The sequence below is a fragment of the Barbatula barbatula genome (assembly GCF_947034865.1).
Source record: "Barbatula barbatula genome assembly, chromosome: 24".
Classification (NCBI taxonomy): domain Eukaryota; kingdom Metazoa; phylum Chordata; class Actinopteri; order Cypriniformes; family Nemacheilidae; genus Barbatula; species Barbatula barbatula.
Window position 1 is genome coordinate 12,106,874 of NC_136787.1, and position 16,978 is coordinate 12,123,851.

Genomic DNA, 16,978 nt, shown 5'->3' on the forward strand with positions numbered 1-16,978 from the left:
ATTTGAGAGTTCATGAAAGGTCTTTATGATGTGCAGTAATATTCCAGAAGCAATCCAAACATTTGTATTTTTGTTTGTATTTTTGTATCTTGGCATCTTAAATTATTTACATAGATAATTCTGTCATAAATCTGCACATTTGACACTTTGTTGGAAGTCTGCCCACTCCCTCTCTTTAATCATAGATAAACCCCTGAGCTCGTCTTTAATTGTTTTTGGATTAAATCCTAAATCTTAAACCTTTAACTATAAGGACCTTAATGTTTTATCCTGTAAAATTCCTTTTAAGTGGCTGGATATAAAACGTTAAATAAAAATTGACTAATCATAATTTTGTGTCATTTGTTCAGCTTTTATGATTATATAAAAATAAACATACACCCTTAACTTGTTCATGTTTTGACTTTACTGCAGCTATTTAAGAGGATGCTTAGCAATAAGTCGATTACTCCCAACAGATGTTCTTAGGCCATGGTGAGACATGCGCCATCTGATTGCTTGATTCCTAGGATTGGTGGAACCTTTTACAGAAACAACATGTCATCAGATCAGATAGGACCAAACAGAAGGGCCATCTTCGTAAATAAATTTGATTTAAGATTTTGTTTGTTTGTTAATTTATTGATTTGATGCTATATCAAATATGATATCTATTAAAATGTTTAGAAAATACTATAAAGTTTATACTTAAAATTATTCTGAATTTAAAAGCAATGAAATTACCAAGATTTAACACAAGGACCCTTTAAATAGGGAGCGTGTTAAGAGGTGGCCAGGGGTCACTGCGTTTTCAAGTCTTTTGGCCATCTGGTGCAGAGAGTTATCACCTATTTCTATTTGTTTGACTTCAGTCATGACAAAAGTGTCACTGCATCGGCATAATAGTTGATTAAGCCTTGTTGTTACCTATCTGCATTAGTTCAAAGAAATTGATACCTTAGTCAAACTTTTAGCCTTAATAAAATGTTATTTTATAATCTCATTCATCGTAAATAGAGCAAATATATATATAACTGATATTCCACAATCTTTAAAAATAGATTGATACTTTTTTTAGGTACAGGGTGATTGCCTGTTCAGGAATTCCACTATATTTTACCTGCCAAATCTTGTTAATGGTTGTTTAAATGCTTTACAGAAGTCCTGACATTTGACACATCAACCCTTGTGTAATTCAGGCAGTATTTATGATAGAGGGTGTTCCTCACCTCACAAGCATTGTGTGTCCTTTTTGAATAGGAATTAAGGGATATGGCATTGGTTTGTGTAATGCCAAATTGCCCTTTCACACACATTACTATGAAAGTGTACTTTTCTTTAATGCAAATTATTTTATGATACAATAATACAGTCTATAGTACAGATAATAATACATTTGAGACCAAATACTAATACATTTTCAGATATGTACTGCAGTCAATTAAGACCATGAATCATGAATTTATATGAGTTTCAATGGGAGAAATATAAACTGATCACACTCTATTATGAATATAAATATAAGCCCCCTTCATATCTCATTAAAATATTTTCATTCTCATATATGAAAAGGGAAACATTTCAGACTAAACCATTGAATCGCCCTATACAGTATATCCAGTCTCTGGTATAATTCCCCATTTTTATTTATAACCATGTCGTAGCCCTAAATAGCAGGTAAAGTGTTTATAATTGGATTGACAGAAAGACGATGGTGATAAAAACAGAGCAAATGCTAGGGGATGGGGCAAAGGTCTGAGTATAAAACATGGCGCCTTTACGTGTCATTTTCATTCCCTGACAACAGCAGACGGGCTAGAGGATCAGGAGATTAAAGCATCTTCAGTGAACAGGTAAGGCATTCAGTAGAGCACAGATCCAGTAACAGAAAAATAATGAAATGTTTTAATATTTTACTGAGGACTACAGGACACTATTGTAGTGTATTACAAAACACAGATCAACATCACCTACACCTGTGTAGTCTTTATTGATTACATGTTCTTATTGTTTGGGTTATCAACAGGCAACAAGAATTTATAGATTTTTATTTACCTTATGTGAGCAACAGACGTTTATTGCATTTACATTGTCTTTGCTGTGAAGATCTATTCAATTAAGTAATGGCTGGAATAATCTACAAGACGTTGAAAATCAGAACAGTTTTTAAAAGTCTCAGATCGAAACACACTTACTGATCAAATCTGCAGACTGGCACAGACTTTCTGCAACAAATCCAGACTGAAAATGTAGGCAAAATCTGAGCAAAAGTCTTGTAGTGTATTTTAGCCATTAGTTGATATTGGAAAGAGATCAACCGCAGTGGGATTAAGAACCTTGTGCTGCACATTCAGTTTAAAGGGTTTTCATTTGACACAAGCACTAATCTAGATTAATACTGTAAATTTGAAAGGCTGCAAATAGATGTATTAAATGTGATATGTTTTTCCTATGTGTACAAAGAGTTTAAAAGACTTTAGCAGTTTTTCTAAATTGTCTCTTTGTGAAATATAAGCGTTCAGCAACTTCACCTTGTTTTTCAGTATCATCCAAAACATGTTTCTCCCAAACAGAGTTGTATACAGAATAATCTTAAAAACCGAATAGGTTTGCATATTCAGTTAAATTCATTGCAAAGCATTTAAATCCACTGGATTGAGCAACACCGTAAAGGTTTATCTCACTGCCAAATTCGAATGATGCTTTAATCTTATTGGATGAGATTATCATTACATTCACACATAATACACACATCACATTCACACATAGTGAGGGGCACTAAATAGTGGACACGGTAGATATACACCTACATGAACACAGCACACACACACTCAGTGATAAATCACCACTGACCATCAGATAGGTGTGTTTTCGTTGATTTATACTAAATTCACCTTTCTGTTTCATTTATTTTTTAGAGAAACACCCCACGATGTCGGACAAGTAAGTGTTTTTTGTCTTTTCATTTTTCTCTTATGCTTTTTACAAGAAAGTAACCTGGTTATTATAGCTTGTTGCATCATACCTTTTGTTATTTTGTGCCAAGTTTTGGATATTCATTGATGTATTATTTGTTGCACAAATATTTGGCTTAAGTAAAAACATTGTATAGGCAGAACAGAATTTAAAACATCAAAAATGATTACCTTACAAGCCCATGTGTGTCTTACAATACCATACAGAGAGGATATTCTGTAGAAGTTTAGGAGAGAGAACATTCATGGGACACCAGCTTGAACGTGTCATAAGCCGGCAGTCACAATCAATTACGAGGCATCCCTATTGGAGTAAACACAAGCTGTCTCCATTCATAGAGCCTGTATTAAAAGCACAGAGTAGTCCAGGGCTTGGCTTTAAAATGTCTTTAAATACTAAGCTTTGTCAATGCGACGAAAGCTGTGAAGTCAGGTTGCCTGAGGTAGAGATGCCCAAAGAGGTAATACTAAAGATAGACCAAATAAAACAAATGACTCTTACTCACTCTTATAGCAAGTCCTTATACTAATACTTATACAATATAGCAAGTACTTAAACTAAAAAAATGGAACCAAAAGAATAGAAGTAAAACAGGGAAAACTTTAGTGTTTATCATTTGCCCTCTACAATATCTCTTACTGTCTCTTGATGTCTTTTTTCTAGGGTTTTCAAAAAGACCAGTGGAAATGGCCAGGTATTACCAAGCTCTGGAACTTAAACTCCTTCTTTTCATGCTTGCTTTAATTCCCATTTAACGTTGTATGGAAATACAAGTGTTTAAAGCACTCTTTGTGTTTCTTCTTTCCCCACAGCTCACTCTCTACCTGGGGAAGAGAGACTATGTTGATCATGTTGAATCTGTTGACGCTGTTGGTGAGCAACTGTCAGCATCTATTAGAGACAAAACTAACTCTATTATCCATAATATATAACTTAAATACATCTTTGACATATGGTATATACATATACAGTATATTTAACTGAAATGTTCTGTGTTGTCTATGTTAATATAGAAGGAGTACTGAAAATTGACCCTGCAGACCTTGGGGATAGAAAAGGTATTGTCACTTTTAGTGTAAACAATCTATAGACTGTAAGTCAGTTGAAGATATTATGATGCTAGGGTATAAATATAGTGTTAGATACTATTTGCACACTAGTGAACCTAAATTCAAACAATGGTTGTACAACTCTTGTAATTTCGGGCTCTTGAAAAACTTGTATTCGTAGTCTGGATTCAGCTGGCCTGCGCATTCCGTTATGGTCGTGATGATCTGGACGTGATTGGACTTTCCTTCAGAAAAGACATCTGGATTCAGCACATACAGTTGTATCCTGATGCAGGCCACAAGCCCGCCTTGACAGAGATGCACAATACTCTTCTAAAGAAAGCTGGGGAACAGGGTCATGCCTTTACATTTAATGTAAGTCACTAGACAGTGGGTAAATGATTCCTGTTAGAGATCATGATTCGACCAAATACTATTTTATGCTGGGCTTCTAAATGCATTGACCCACATGAACTTAATATTATGCTGTTGCATTGTATAAAATATTTTATTTACAGGTATGTAAAATACACAGGTGTCTTTTATTTGTTTCAGATTCCCACGAACCTTCCCTGCTCTGTTACCCTTCAACCCAGTCCAGATGACAAAGGAAAGGTCAGATTAAATGAGACAATGGCATATTGTCTTTATATTGAAATGCACTGAATGTAGCTCAAGGTCCTCTGTTCTTGCAGGCTTGCGGTGTGGACTTTGAGGTCAAGGCTTACCTGGCCAATTCAGCTGATGACCCTGACGAGAAAATTGACAAGAAGTAGGTGCATTATAGATTGTGATGTTTACTTTTGTGTGGTCTTTCCTCTTCCTTTTTAGTCTTTTTTAGATTTTACAACAGTTTTGACAAATGCATTTTTCTTCTCCCTTTACAGAGACACTTGCCGCCTTATCATTCGTAAGATCCAGTTTGCTCCTGATAACACAGGATCTGGACAGAAGGCTGAACTCTGCAAGAGCTTTATGATGTCTGATAAACCTGTCCTCCTGGAGGCCGCCCTAGAAAAGGATGTACGTAACCTTAAACCAAATGTATTTTTTCAGCCTGATTGTCTGTATTTACCAACTCCAAGTAATGAAAGTCACATGTCTTTTTCTCTTTGATAACAGATCTACTACCATGGTGATCCCATCCCTATCAAAATTAAGGTCAAGAACGAGACCAACAAAGTTGTGAAGAAAATCAAGATTACAGGTGAGATTAAAGATGCAGCTGCAAACAACCTCCAATTTTTTTAGATTTTGTAAGTTCTAGTTGTCTCTCAAAATGTTCAACTAAAGGTATATAATATTTTAGCAATCTTCAAACCCCACTTTAGTAATACTGGATGCCTGTATAGGGCCTACTGGAATATGTTACAAGTATGAAGTACATCGTTTAACTGACGCTGTGTTCATTATTCTCATAGTTGACCAAACCACAGATGTCGTTCTCTATTCAGCCGACAAATATACCAAGAATGTGCTGTGTGAAGAGTTTTCGTAAGTGTTCTTTTCATCTGGTCATTAGCATGCATGCTAAACTGTTAGCATATTGGCACTCGTGTCTCTAAACTATACTATTTAAACACTTTCTTATAGAGAAACCATCGAAGGCAATGCAAATTTTGAAAAAAACCTCTCAATAACTCCTCTGCTGGCAAGCAATAAGGAGAAACGTGGCCTGGCGCTGGACGGCAGGCTTAAGGATGAGGACACAAATTTGGCCTCCACCACCATGTAAGTCTTTATTTCTATACAACATTCGATACAATAAAATTGCTTTCCAGAACATGTTGTTTTTGTATAAATACATTTTCTTTATTTTTACAATCTTTAGCTACATTTTGTTTTTTAAATAAAAGCAAAAATAACACAAATTTAACAAAAAAATCACCTTGTGTGATGTGTTTAACCTCTCCTCCTCAGTATAAGAGCAGGAATCGACAAGGAGATGCTGGGAATCCTTGTGTCCTACAAGATCAAAGTTAACCTCATGGTGTCAGGTGGCGGGTGAGGACACTTAACTGGTTGTTGGAATAGCAATTTAGTAATATGTCATTTTTAATTTTCTATTGTTGTTTTTTAAATAAAGCAACATGATCATGTTACACTTTGATTTTATAATTGTATGTACCCATAATACAAATTCACACTTTTAAATATTGATCCCATATACATTTATTTTTCATAGTTTGCTGGGAGGTCTGACAGCAAGGTAAATCAAAAATAACAACTAATCTAAAAAATTATAATAAACTGGCTTTGATCAAACCTGTTCTTTTCTCTTTCAGTGATGTCACAGTAGAGCTCCCTGTGACCCTGATGCACCCCAAACCCACAGGTAAATAAACCATCATTACAGTCATTGTTGAATATCAGTTTTAAGAACAATGATGATAATCCAAAGTTCCTTATTGGGTTGCATCCATTCTGCCACTTTCTCACATCCTTTCTCTCTCGCGTATTACAGAGTGAACATAATTAAGACTCCACAGGACTGATCTTCCTCTTAGCACTTTCACAGAGAGACAGCAGAAGGAAAGGCTGCATGGCTTTGAGAAGCAAAGAAAGTCTATTGGAAAATTTGGAGGAGAATGGAGGAGAAACACATTAGTATCACCTAGCAAACTATCTAGGTGATACTGATGGTAACACCGTAACACAGTTTTAAAAGTAATATGAAGACGTGTGTGTGAATGGTAGCCTTGAGGTACTCAGTCCAGGAATAACATTCCTCTTCTTTGTGAGAGTGCTTCCCAGGGGTCGCTATCTGATCCATAAATTAACCTATAGGTCAATAAATGTGTAAGTGATGCCTTTCACAATGGAGGTTGATCACTTTATTATGTATGGTTGCGTTTACTTAGAAACCAGAACATTTAAATTCATGTGATGTTTGTTTTGTCATAAATGTTTGACTCTTGAGTCATGAACCAAATAAAATACCTCTCAAAAATTATTTGACATTTTGTTTACATTGCTTGCCCTAAATGAGCAAATATAGAGAATTCTGAACTTGCAGCTGTCCATGGTCCTGACCATAACACTGTATTTGTTCAAAACAGAAGAGTAAAACAAAAGAGAAACGTCTGGTGTTTGACGATTTTTACAAATATAGGTGTGTGGGTATAGTTTTATCTCAGAGCATAAAAATTCACAGGAATACAAATATATTCCTGTGTACTACAAATATACTACAGTAATTCTGATATGCTTTCCTGTAGCTCATTGGTTAGAGCATGGCGCAAACAATGCCAAGGTCATGGGTTCGATCACAGGGATTGCACATACTTAGAAATAAACGTATAGTTTAATGCAATGTATGTCGCTTTGGATAAAAGCATCTGCCAAATGCATAAAAATGACACGAATAAAATAAACCAACTGTATTGATCTGTGTACTCAACTAGTTCAGAAACTGATTATATAAACCCAATTCATTTAGCTTTCCATTACAACATGACGGGCTTCTGAGACTCCAATGCAGTACCCAGAAAAAAAGACTAGTTCAGAATAGTTCACAGATGATGGCCTTGATTTTTAACCAGCTCTTGAAGGTTAATCCTTATAATCCTATTTTTATTGTCTTCCTAAAAACTGCACCCACATGTAATCTATAGTTGAAACCCATCCCACTTTGATACACTTGAAGAAACCTGCTTTTCCTAAATGAAACCACAGACCACACTCAAAACTAAATGGAGTGGAATGGAATGATAAATAAAATCTAAATGGAAGGCTTCATACTTAATAAAAACAATAAAAAAATGCAATATACTGTAAATTGCATTTGCTAACATTATTTAACATGAACTAACAATGAACAATAGTTTTACATAATTTGTGAATCGTAATCTTAATTCGTCTTATTTTAGCATTTACTAATACATTTATAAAAATAAAAGGTTGTAACTGTTAACATTGGTTAATGCACCATGATCTAATATGAACAATTGACATTAACATTATCAAAGATTAATAAATGCAAAAAAAAATATATGGCTCATTGTGAGTTTAGTTATGCATATACTAATGTAAACAAATACAACCTAAAGTGTTACCCAATTTTTATTTAGTAACAAACATCCATCAACAGCACTAATGTAACAGCATTTGAAAGTCAGGCTTATTGAAGATCATCTTTTTAATCACAAATGAATCTGCACTTTCTCCAGTAATCTGCAGGATGACTGAGCATGTGTTTACCTAAAGCATATAACCAGTATGAAGGCACAAGCCAATAGAGAGGAGCTCAAACCCCTGACCAAAAGGATATGGGTTTGCTATCGCAAAGCAAACAATGAACAAACTGTCAGCCAGAATATCTCCTGCCTGCGGACCCGTCCCCATCACACTTCAACTGCCCACTACATCAGGTATTTTCATTGTTTTCATTTGTGTTTTTATATCAACAAAGAAAATTCTTGGTACCAGTGGCGACTGTTTCTTTAACTAATCTTTTGTATTTTTTACTTTTAGTAACTGAAAAGGAGCCTCAGAGTGAAAATAGCCTTGTGCAAAATGTTGTCTCTGATGATTCTGATACAGAACAAAGATCTAAACGCATCTGTGCTCGGTGTTCATTTCGAGCTGCATGGAGGATTACGTGTGGAATTGTTTTAGGAGCTTGCGTGGCAGTTTCCTGGGCCTGGGGAACTCATAATGCTAAAGAAGCTCTCATAAGACATCCTACCCCATTCTTTATCATCTGGTTCTGTAGCATCTGGAATATTGTGTTTTTTCCATTCTACTATCTGTGTCAACTTCTCGTGAAGAGACAAAAAGAATGGCCTACCACAGAGTTTAGGTTAGCACATCCAGTCAAGAATATAAGAATAGATTGAACAAATGTATATTTTTCATTACATTTATATCATTTTGATATGTGTATTACTTTTATGCAGTATTAATTAGCTTTAAAAGCAGAAGCAAGCGTTGGTGAAGCTGATCTAAATTAACATGTACAGTATATCTTTCTGTTTTATCTTAGTATTCTGAAAGCTTTTTAGTGCAAGCTGCTTCAAACCCTAATCCTCCTAACTTCTAGTAGAAATAAAGTGAAGACCACTTTTCATTAATGAAACTATACAAATCGCAGATGGCACATTATCCCTGCAAATTACAATAACACAGCCTTTACACTGTTCACGCTCTCATTTTACGAATGGGGTTTAGACTTTCTATTTATTAAGCACTTAAGCTGTGTGTTCATCTTAAAGAATACAAGATATGTGTTTATCTAAATACGAACAGATATTTATATTATTAGTTTACTGCTTCATGTTTGTGTGTGTGTTTCTTTTTGTATATGTATATGTATGTATATTCAGAAAGTGTAGCAGGTTTCTGGGTGAAGAGTTGACTGTAAGGACTGTTCTTAAAGGGGCAGCTCCATTCTCCATGCTATGGAGTTTATCTGGTTATCTGTCATTGCTGGCACTTTGCCACATATCAAAAGTGGACATAAGTGCCGTTCTCTGTTGCGGTCAGGCTTTCGTTTTCCTCCTTTCATGGATTGGACTCAAGGATCGCTTCATGGGTGTCAGGGTAAGAAATAAAAAATTATAGAAAAACTTGGAGTTTTTTATTTTATTTGTTATTAATAAGCTTTTTGTTTACCAACTTGAATCTCATAACAATCTATTTCATCCTTTCAATCTTCTTCTTCATTTCAGATTGTAGCTGTCATTTTGTCCATCACTGGCATTGTTATGATGGCTTATGCAGATGGTTTCCATAGCGACTCAATCACAGGAGTCGCACTAGGTGTTGGCTCAGCATCGACTTCTGCCTTCTTCAAGGTCAGAACATTTCCAGTGTGAGTTTCATATGCATGAACTGTGGTTAATGGAACTTGTATGTGTTACAACTATGGTTGAACAATTGGGACATATGTAATTTTTTTTCTTCATCTCAGGTGCTTTTTAGAAATCGTGTAGGAGATGTCCAGCCAGGTCCTGCCAGCGTCCTGTTCTCCTGCGTGGGTCTTTGCAGCTTTGTCCTTCATTCCTGGGTGTGCGTGTTGCTTTATCTTACACATGTGGAATATTGGCCTTCCTCTCATTACATTCCCTGGGATAAACTGTGTGTTATGGCATCTCTACTGCTTGGTAATGTACTTGCTTGTTGTTGTTGTTCACCATTGTACATGATTGTATGTTTTAACCTTTTAAGTTTTGCAATTGTTTTTGTCCCCTGTTAAGTTTTCAATATGCTGGTGAATTTGGGAGGAATAATTACGTACCCCAGTTTAATTTCACTCGGAATTCTCTTGACCATTCCAGCAAGTGCAGGTGATCTCCAATAGACTTTCTGAAGCCTCACACATATTTTTTGTTAGATCTATTAATAATTACGTTCACTTCTCTCTCTCATTAGCTGTAGATACATTAGTGACCGCAGCACTGCAGATCAGCCGTGTACGTGTGGCTGCAGCAGTTATCATCTCAGCAGGCTTTCTCATGCTGCAGCTTCCAGAGAACTGGGATGACAGCACACAGCGCTGGCTCAGCTCACTGTGGCATGGAAATTGGCACGAGGACAGTATAGTTGGAGAAGAAACTGCGGTAGACCCTGTTGGGACTGCACGAGCAAAACCGGCTGTAGGGACAGTCAGCTAGCTGTGTAATAGTATGATTGAGCAGGGGCGATTCTAGGTTTTCAATATTAGGTGGGCTCAGCCTCCAATGAGGATATATATATATATATAAATATAAATATATGAAGAGTTTGGTTCCAAAATTAGATAATCCCATTTTTTAATCAAATTCTTCAAATATATATATATATATATATATATATATATGTATATATATATATATATATATATATATATATATAGACCTTTCCAATGTTTCCTCATCTGTAAGTCGCTTTGGATAAAAGCGTCTGCTAAATGACTAAATGTAAATGTAAATGTAGCAAGGACAAAAAACTAAAATAGATGGCCTCTATCTAAAATAATTTAAAGTCATAAATCAACCTATAACCGAATGTTCATTCAAATGATGTGAAATGCAATAAAATAAAATGTTTTACATAAAAGTACCTTTTAAAGGGCCTACTGTATTTTTATTATGGCATACAATAACCATGTTTTTGTTTTCTTTTGGCAGATTGTATTACCACAGTTAAACTACAAATTTCAGCGTTAAACTGTTATAGTATGCACCACAATAAAACCAAAAATCTGTGCTCACTAAACTTCTCTATGGTTGTTTTCCATTAACATACTGACATGTCATTCATAACAGAACTGAAATGCTTCCGAAGAGCATTACCAAACGTTTGCCCAAACCTGGTAATCCGTTTTATCACAGGATGATTAAAAATGTATTAATAGAAAGAGCATCAGAGAAGTAGGCCTTACTCTTTTTATTCTCATAAGAAATGATAAATTCTCAACTAATATCATAACCTTTACTTATGCTTTTAATATGGACCCACCTAAAACACAACAGAAATGCGTTGGGACACCATGTTTAAAACTAAAGTGCATTTACGACATTCACCTCGCTAGAGGGCGCCAGTCAGTTTTCACAGGACTTCACGCGAAGTTTCGAGGAGGAAACGTTATCTGTGTTTTGAGGCGGCTGAGGAGCAAAGCATGGCCCTAAACGCAGGTAAAATGAGAATAAAATAACATTTTAGCCTATTTAACTGTTGCTTTTCCGTTAAACGACTCTCTGATATCTTCATAACGATAGTTACCTCGGTCGTGCTCATACAGTGACACAGCAGTGCCGCAGCAGTGCCGCAAGTGTAACATTAAAGCTAGCAGGTTAGCGCTTCAGTGTGTGTGCGCGTGCGTTTCTGTCATTATATTTTTAGGGTTTGGTAAGGAATACTGTTACTGACATTAAACACGTGTCTTCAAGGTCGATAATACATAACCGCAGCTTTAATGGTAATCTATGATTTATAATACAGCGTAAGATCCAGGCATGTGAGGCATTGTGTATGTACTTTGATGAATGCAGATGATGAGGACTTTGAATGGGAGCCTCCGTCCGAGGCGGAGATGAAGGTGATTCAGGCCCGGCGGGAACGTCAGGACAAGATCAGCAAGCTGATGGGAGACTACCTGCTGAAAGGATACAAGATGCTGGGAGATTGTTGTGAGCTGTGTGGGGTGAGATCCAGACGGGGGTTTTATTTACTCGCATCATAAAATGGGGATTTTATAAAAGGAAATAGTTGCAACAGCCTTAAAGGTAGAGTTTAATTAAAGGGTTTAAAAGGTAGAAACAATCACAAACATAAAATAAAAAAGATGTTATTCTCCTTCTTTACATTAACAATGATTTAAATTTATTTTGTTGCTTATATTAATATCATATGAATTTAGGTATGAATATTATTTTCTTGTTTTTAGGTATTAATACATTCCTTTTACCAAATTAAACCGTAATGTCTTGATCTGTAAAGGTCTTTGTCATCTTGATTTATTTTATAAATGAATGAACGGTGTGCAGATTTCCTTAACTTTACTCATTATTATTTTTAAAATCAATTTAATACGTTTTTGGTCAGTGAAGATAATTTGGATGCATGTATTTTTTCATTCTTGTATATGCAGACAATTCTGCTGCAGGATAAGCAGAAGAAGAATTACTGTGTTGCTTGTCAAGAGCTGGACTCGGATATTGACAAAGACAATCCAGGTATGTTAACAGTTTTAAGATTTCAGACTTCTAATTAAATTGTAAATGCTTAATTAATCCAACTGTATTGTGTATCTTTGTTGACTTGGTCGATTTCTCTTGCAGCTTTAAATGCCCAAGCAGCACTGACACAAGTACGAGAACGGCAGCTTGCCACTCAGCCTCCCCCTGAATCAAACGGAACCTCATCCAGTGACCCCCCTCTCTCCATCACGGGCCAGCCCAGGCCGGAGCACTGCGAAGGTGCAGCATCTGGACTGAGAGGTCCAGCCCTTACCGTACAGCCCGCTCCTCTTGTTGTCCCCCCCGTCAACCCAACTTTTCTGGCTCCATCAAACCCACCTCTTCAGCCTGTGCTTCCTCCAGGCCCCAGCAACACCCTGCTCCACCATCCAGCCTTATCAAGCGCAGAAGAGGCAGTGCTACACAAACTCAGATGGGCCACACAGGAGCTTCAGCACTCCGTGTCGGTGGAGGCCAGTATTCAGCTCTGCAATCTGATCAGAGGTTGTGCTGAATCTCTGCGCAGCCTGAAAGAACTGCAGCTCTAATAAGACTGAATTACAGACAGGGCTGGAACAGCACACGCACACAAATTAGCAACGAAACACAAACAGCACTAATATATAGAGTTACATACTCCAAGGAGGGTTGTTTGTACGTCGTGTCTGTCCTTGTTCCAAAGCAGCTGAGTATGTGTCTGTGTGATGTGTTTAAATACATTGCTTGAGCTGCGATGGCTGGTTTCTATTTTCTTGTCTTGTTTGGTGCTATGTTACACAGCATTCACCTCCGGTGGTTTCTGGGTTTTCAACTTTTAAAAACTGTCATTTTTGTGAAGTTGACAACTTATAAAAGTTCCAACATCTCCTAAATGACTGTTGTCATGCAAAACCTCCAAAGCTGTAGCAGTTTTAACAGTTGTAGGCTAACTCTAAACATATTTCTGTTTTATAGGCCATTTTGTATGGAATTAGTATGTGTGCGTTGACTGCTTTCTTAGGAAAGATTTTGCAAGACAATAGCAGTGAATTTAAGAATTTATAAAGAAATGTTAGTTCTTACGGACCCTCACGGATCCATTGTTAGAATGATCTGCTGTAGAAACAAATGTGACCCAGTATGTAAAATACAGGGTAAAGTCCTAAAATGTAATCTTGAGATAAAAGATTTTATGTAGAAAACGTTAAATCACAACAAAATTTCTGGGTTTTCACAGACTGGGTCATAAATGCTTTTAAGAACTGTTGGAAGCAGAATCTTTAACAATTTGACACCTCTGTCTACTTAAGCATAACACATCAACATAACACAACAAACCAGCTCTCCCATTATGCTCCAAGTACAGGTGTATTATTTAACACATCCTTTTCGAGAGCCCAAGATCTAAACGCAGGGAGAATTTGGTATTTTCTGGGTCTTTTTTAACACAAACTGTAGTGAAGTCTCTGCGGAAGACTTTATAGATACGTTTATGGATTTTCAGAACGGTAAGGAAAGCGTTGTTATTTATTAGTGTGCTGACACTGCAGTGCACGTAAGAAATAGCGCCTCGCTGTGGCCAAACGGCGCACTGGGCGGATAAATAAAGTGGGCGAGGTTTAGCTGTACAAGACAAAAGAGAACGTTAAACGAAAACAAAGCGGGACGCCTTCATCTCCTGTCCGGCCTGTATCTCGTATATTTCACTGCATGGATTATTTGGATTATTTTTAATATGGTTATACAGATTCATACGCTACTTTACGAAGAAATGAAAACAGGAGGTCGGTAATTTAAAGTCTTGAAATGGCAGAGAGATTAATAAACCTAGTGGACTATCCATTGCTACACAGTAACGAGGTTGTACTAGTAATTACGTTTAAGCCAGTAGTTTAGTAACGCATGGAATTAGACCGGAAATAAGTTTTCGGACCTGACAACTGCAGAATTGGACACCGTTTTATCATCTTCTCTATAGCAAAATAGTTTTTTATTCTTTTTAGTTGAATCTTCTGAAATAGCATTGAGCCTAGAAGGGTGTTAAAGGGAGTAAAATATATCTAGTTTACAAGGAAAATGTTGAAATCGGAGATGAACGGGTTTCAGTCAAGTTCACCGGACTGTCCGGCTGGAAGCGTTTGTGCCATCGACGGGTTGCCACCGTTACCCAAAGGATTGAGTGGCATTTTGAACTCAAGCGGGGGATCCTGGAGAGACATCGAGAAGGTGTACAGCAAGAGGACGCGCATCCAGGCGGACATCAGCAAGTCCAGAGTGAGCGACGCTCTCGGCCGCAGTAAACCCGCAAACCTTGACGCAGCGCTGGCTGTGTTGCGCAAAGAGATGGTGAGTGTCAGACCACCAGGATGGGACAATGCCATAATAGTTCAGTTTATGTTCACTGTATTAGTATATGTCCTAAATATGACCTTCATTGTTTTATTTATTTAGTAACGCCTAATAGACAAGTGTTTGTTTACCCTAGCGTTTTGGATTACGCTTCGTCCTCCTCTGTGTAATTAAAATGCTAGTACTCATCATGACTTACACTCATAACTGTTTTAACTTGTGACATACTGTGTATAAAATATGTCATGTTTAATTTTGTCTTCTGTAGGTGGGACTGAGGCAGTTAGACATGTCCTTACTGTGCCAATTGTGGTCTTTATACGAGTCTATACAAGAATACAAAGGAGCTTTCCAGGACATCTCCTCCTCTTTATGTGAGAGCTCCTTCAACACTGAAAACGGCTATTCTGAAGATGAAGAGGAGGAGGAGGATGAAAATGAAGGGGTGAGTGGGGTAACGCTGCTATCACTTCCTCAGCCAACTCGGAACTCTCGGGACCAGTGGATCAAGGACTCTTTCCACATCCCTATTTAAATGAACTATTCACTTTGTGCTGTCTTTAGTTACGGATCACCCATTATCCTCATCTGTATAAACTGGGGCCATCGTAGCCCCATTGTTTGCAAGGGGGTCCTATAACCGTATAAGAAGGATTTTATTTTTGTAGGGTATTAGTACAATGGCGATTGTAGGTTTGCTCCATGGCAACATGGAAATTGAATTTTCATTGCGTGTGAAGTCAGAAAAACAGGATAAGGACTGGCAGGAAAAGGATGTTATGGCCGGAAGCATTGCACACTTGGGTGTTTTTTCTACATATGGAATAAGAAGTACACATGGACTATCACTAAACTTGGGCATATATTTTGGTGGTCACAAATTCACTATTATGTATAGATGTATCGTGTATCAAATATTCACCATCACAAAGTTTTTTTTTATCACCATCTGTATTTAAGATAATTTTATTATAAAACTTGTTTTACCACCACCTCTGTCTTTTATTATTAAGTTCAACATCGTAGTTACTACATAGTATAAAAGTCTCCATGTTTTGTGTTTTGTGTTTGAATACAATATTAAAAATAAAGAAAGTTTCTATATAGACCACTTCGGGTGACGTAAAAACACTGATCCAACTCCATCCAACTCACTGGTCCAGAATAACTTCTTGTTTCAGTTTTATAACACTACACAAACGTAGAACAAAATACAACCAACAGAGCGATAACCGAATCAAAATGTTAAATGAATACATTTAAGATGTAATTATGTATTTCGGATTTAAAAAATAAACCGTAAGTGCCTTTGGACCAGTGTTTACATCTTTCAAATTGGTCTATAGTCCAAAGTAACACACAGAATTTGGCTAAATGTTTTTAACATTTTTAAACAACTGGGTCATAGGAAACAGTTGTAAAGGGCAGATCAACCAATAGATGGCACTCATTCCCCTTCGTGAAATCTGTAAATAGATATTGATTTGAGCCCTTAGCTCAAATAGCAAACTTTTACTTTATGGTTTTGATCAGATCACTGACTGACTCTTTTCATCTACTTAAAACTATTTAGGTCAACAGGACGTTGTCATATTCTCTGTAAATGAGTCGACACATGCCACTCCATTTGTATAAAACCTTTAGGTTGACTGTTTGGATCGAGACTCTGATCTTACAGTGGAAGAGAAAAGCTCTCCCATTATGCCACACGCATAAACAAATCATTCCAGCTACTCATGTGCTTATTAGGCAATAGTTATTTCGCACAGAGGAGGCAACCGACTGAGACAAAGGACAGACATTACCCAAGAATTTCCATAGCCTTATAATAGAAATAATGTAACACAGTAAGTGCATGTCTTTGAAAAGTGATGCCGTATGATTTCAATTCCAAAATAAACGTAACCATTTGTTTATAGATTTTCATGTCAACTATGTTTTACTAATCTTCGGATGATTATTGATTTTGAGGGCCATATCTCTGTT

General features: G+C 36.7%; 4 protein-coding genes across 5 annotated transcripts; all 4 read left to right on the forward strand.

The window, feature by feature from the left end:
• Positions 1–1,695: 1,695 nt before the first annotated feature.
• arr3a (arrestin 3a, retinal (X-arrestin)) lies at positions 1,696–7,367 on the forward strand. The gene is made up of 16 exons (XM_079447907.1): positions 1,696–1,832; positions 2,898–2,922; positions 3,619–3,649; positions 3,768–3,828; positions 3,969–4,013; positions 4,186–4,379; positions 4,560–4,619; positions 4,700–4,776; positions 4,892–5,027; positions 5,127–5,211; positions 5,426–5,498; positions 5,598–5,735; positions 5,925–6,008; positions 6,190–6,213; positions 6,290–6,339; positions 6,469–7,367. The coding sequence occupies exons 2-16, from the start codon at positions 2,912–2,914 to the stop codon at positions 6,471–6,473; spliced, it is 1,074 nt and encodes a 357-aa protein (XP_079304033.1). The 5' UTR covers positions 1,696–1,832; positions 2,898–2,911; the 3' UTR covers positions 6,474–7,367.
• Positions 7,368–8,298: 931 nt separating this feature from the next.
• Positions 8,299–10,618, forward strand: LOC306889169 (solute carrier family 35 member F4; the record flags this gene model as incomplete). The annotated part of the gene is made up of 7 exons (XM_079447895.1): positions 8,299–8,374; positions 8,478–8,805; positions 9,329–9,545; positions 9,674–9,799; positions 9,916–10,108; positions 10,202–10,291; positions 10,377–10,618. 7 exons carry the CDS (start codon positions 8,299–8,301, stop codon positions 10,616–10,618), a joined length of 1,272 nt encoding a protein of 423 aa, XP_079304021.1.
• An 891-nt stretch (positions 10,619–11,509) lies between these two features.
• On the forward strand, positions 11,510–14,079 carry znrd2 (zinc ribbon domain containing 2). Of its 2 annotated transcripts, none has more exons than XM_079449274.1 (4): positions 11,510–11,620; positions 11,978–12,129; positions 12,577–12,661; positions 12,767–14,079. In XM_079449274.1, the coding sequence occupies exons 1-4, from the start codon at positions 11,605–11,607 to the stop codon at positions 13,210–13,212; spliced, it is 699 nt and encodes a 232-aa protein (XP_079305400.1). In that variant the 5' UTR covers positions 11,510–11,604; the 3' UTR covers positions 13,213–14,079. The 2 variants fall into 2 exon arrangements, with proteins under 2 accessions (XP_079305400.1, XP_079305401.1); XM_079449275.1 differs by having other exon boundaries at positions 11,547–11,778; positions 12,767–13,764.
• A 191-nt stretch (positions 14,080–14,270) lies between these two features.
• On the forward strand, positions 14,271–16,102 carry fam89b (family with sequence similarity 89 member B). The gene is made up of 2 exons (XM_079449499.1): positions 14,271–14,989; positions 15,261–16,102. The coding sequence occupies exons 1-2, from the start codon at positions 14,720–14,722 to the stop codon at positions 15,525–15,527; spliced, it is 537 nt and encodes a 178-aa protein (XP_079305625.1). The 5' UTR covers positions 14,271–14,719; the 3' UTR covers positions 15,528–16,102.
• The last annotated feature ends 876 nt before the right edge of the window (positions 16,103–16,978 follow it).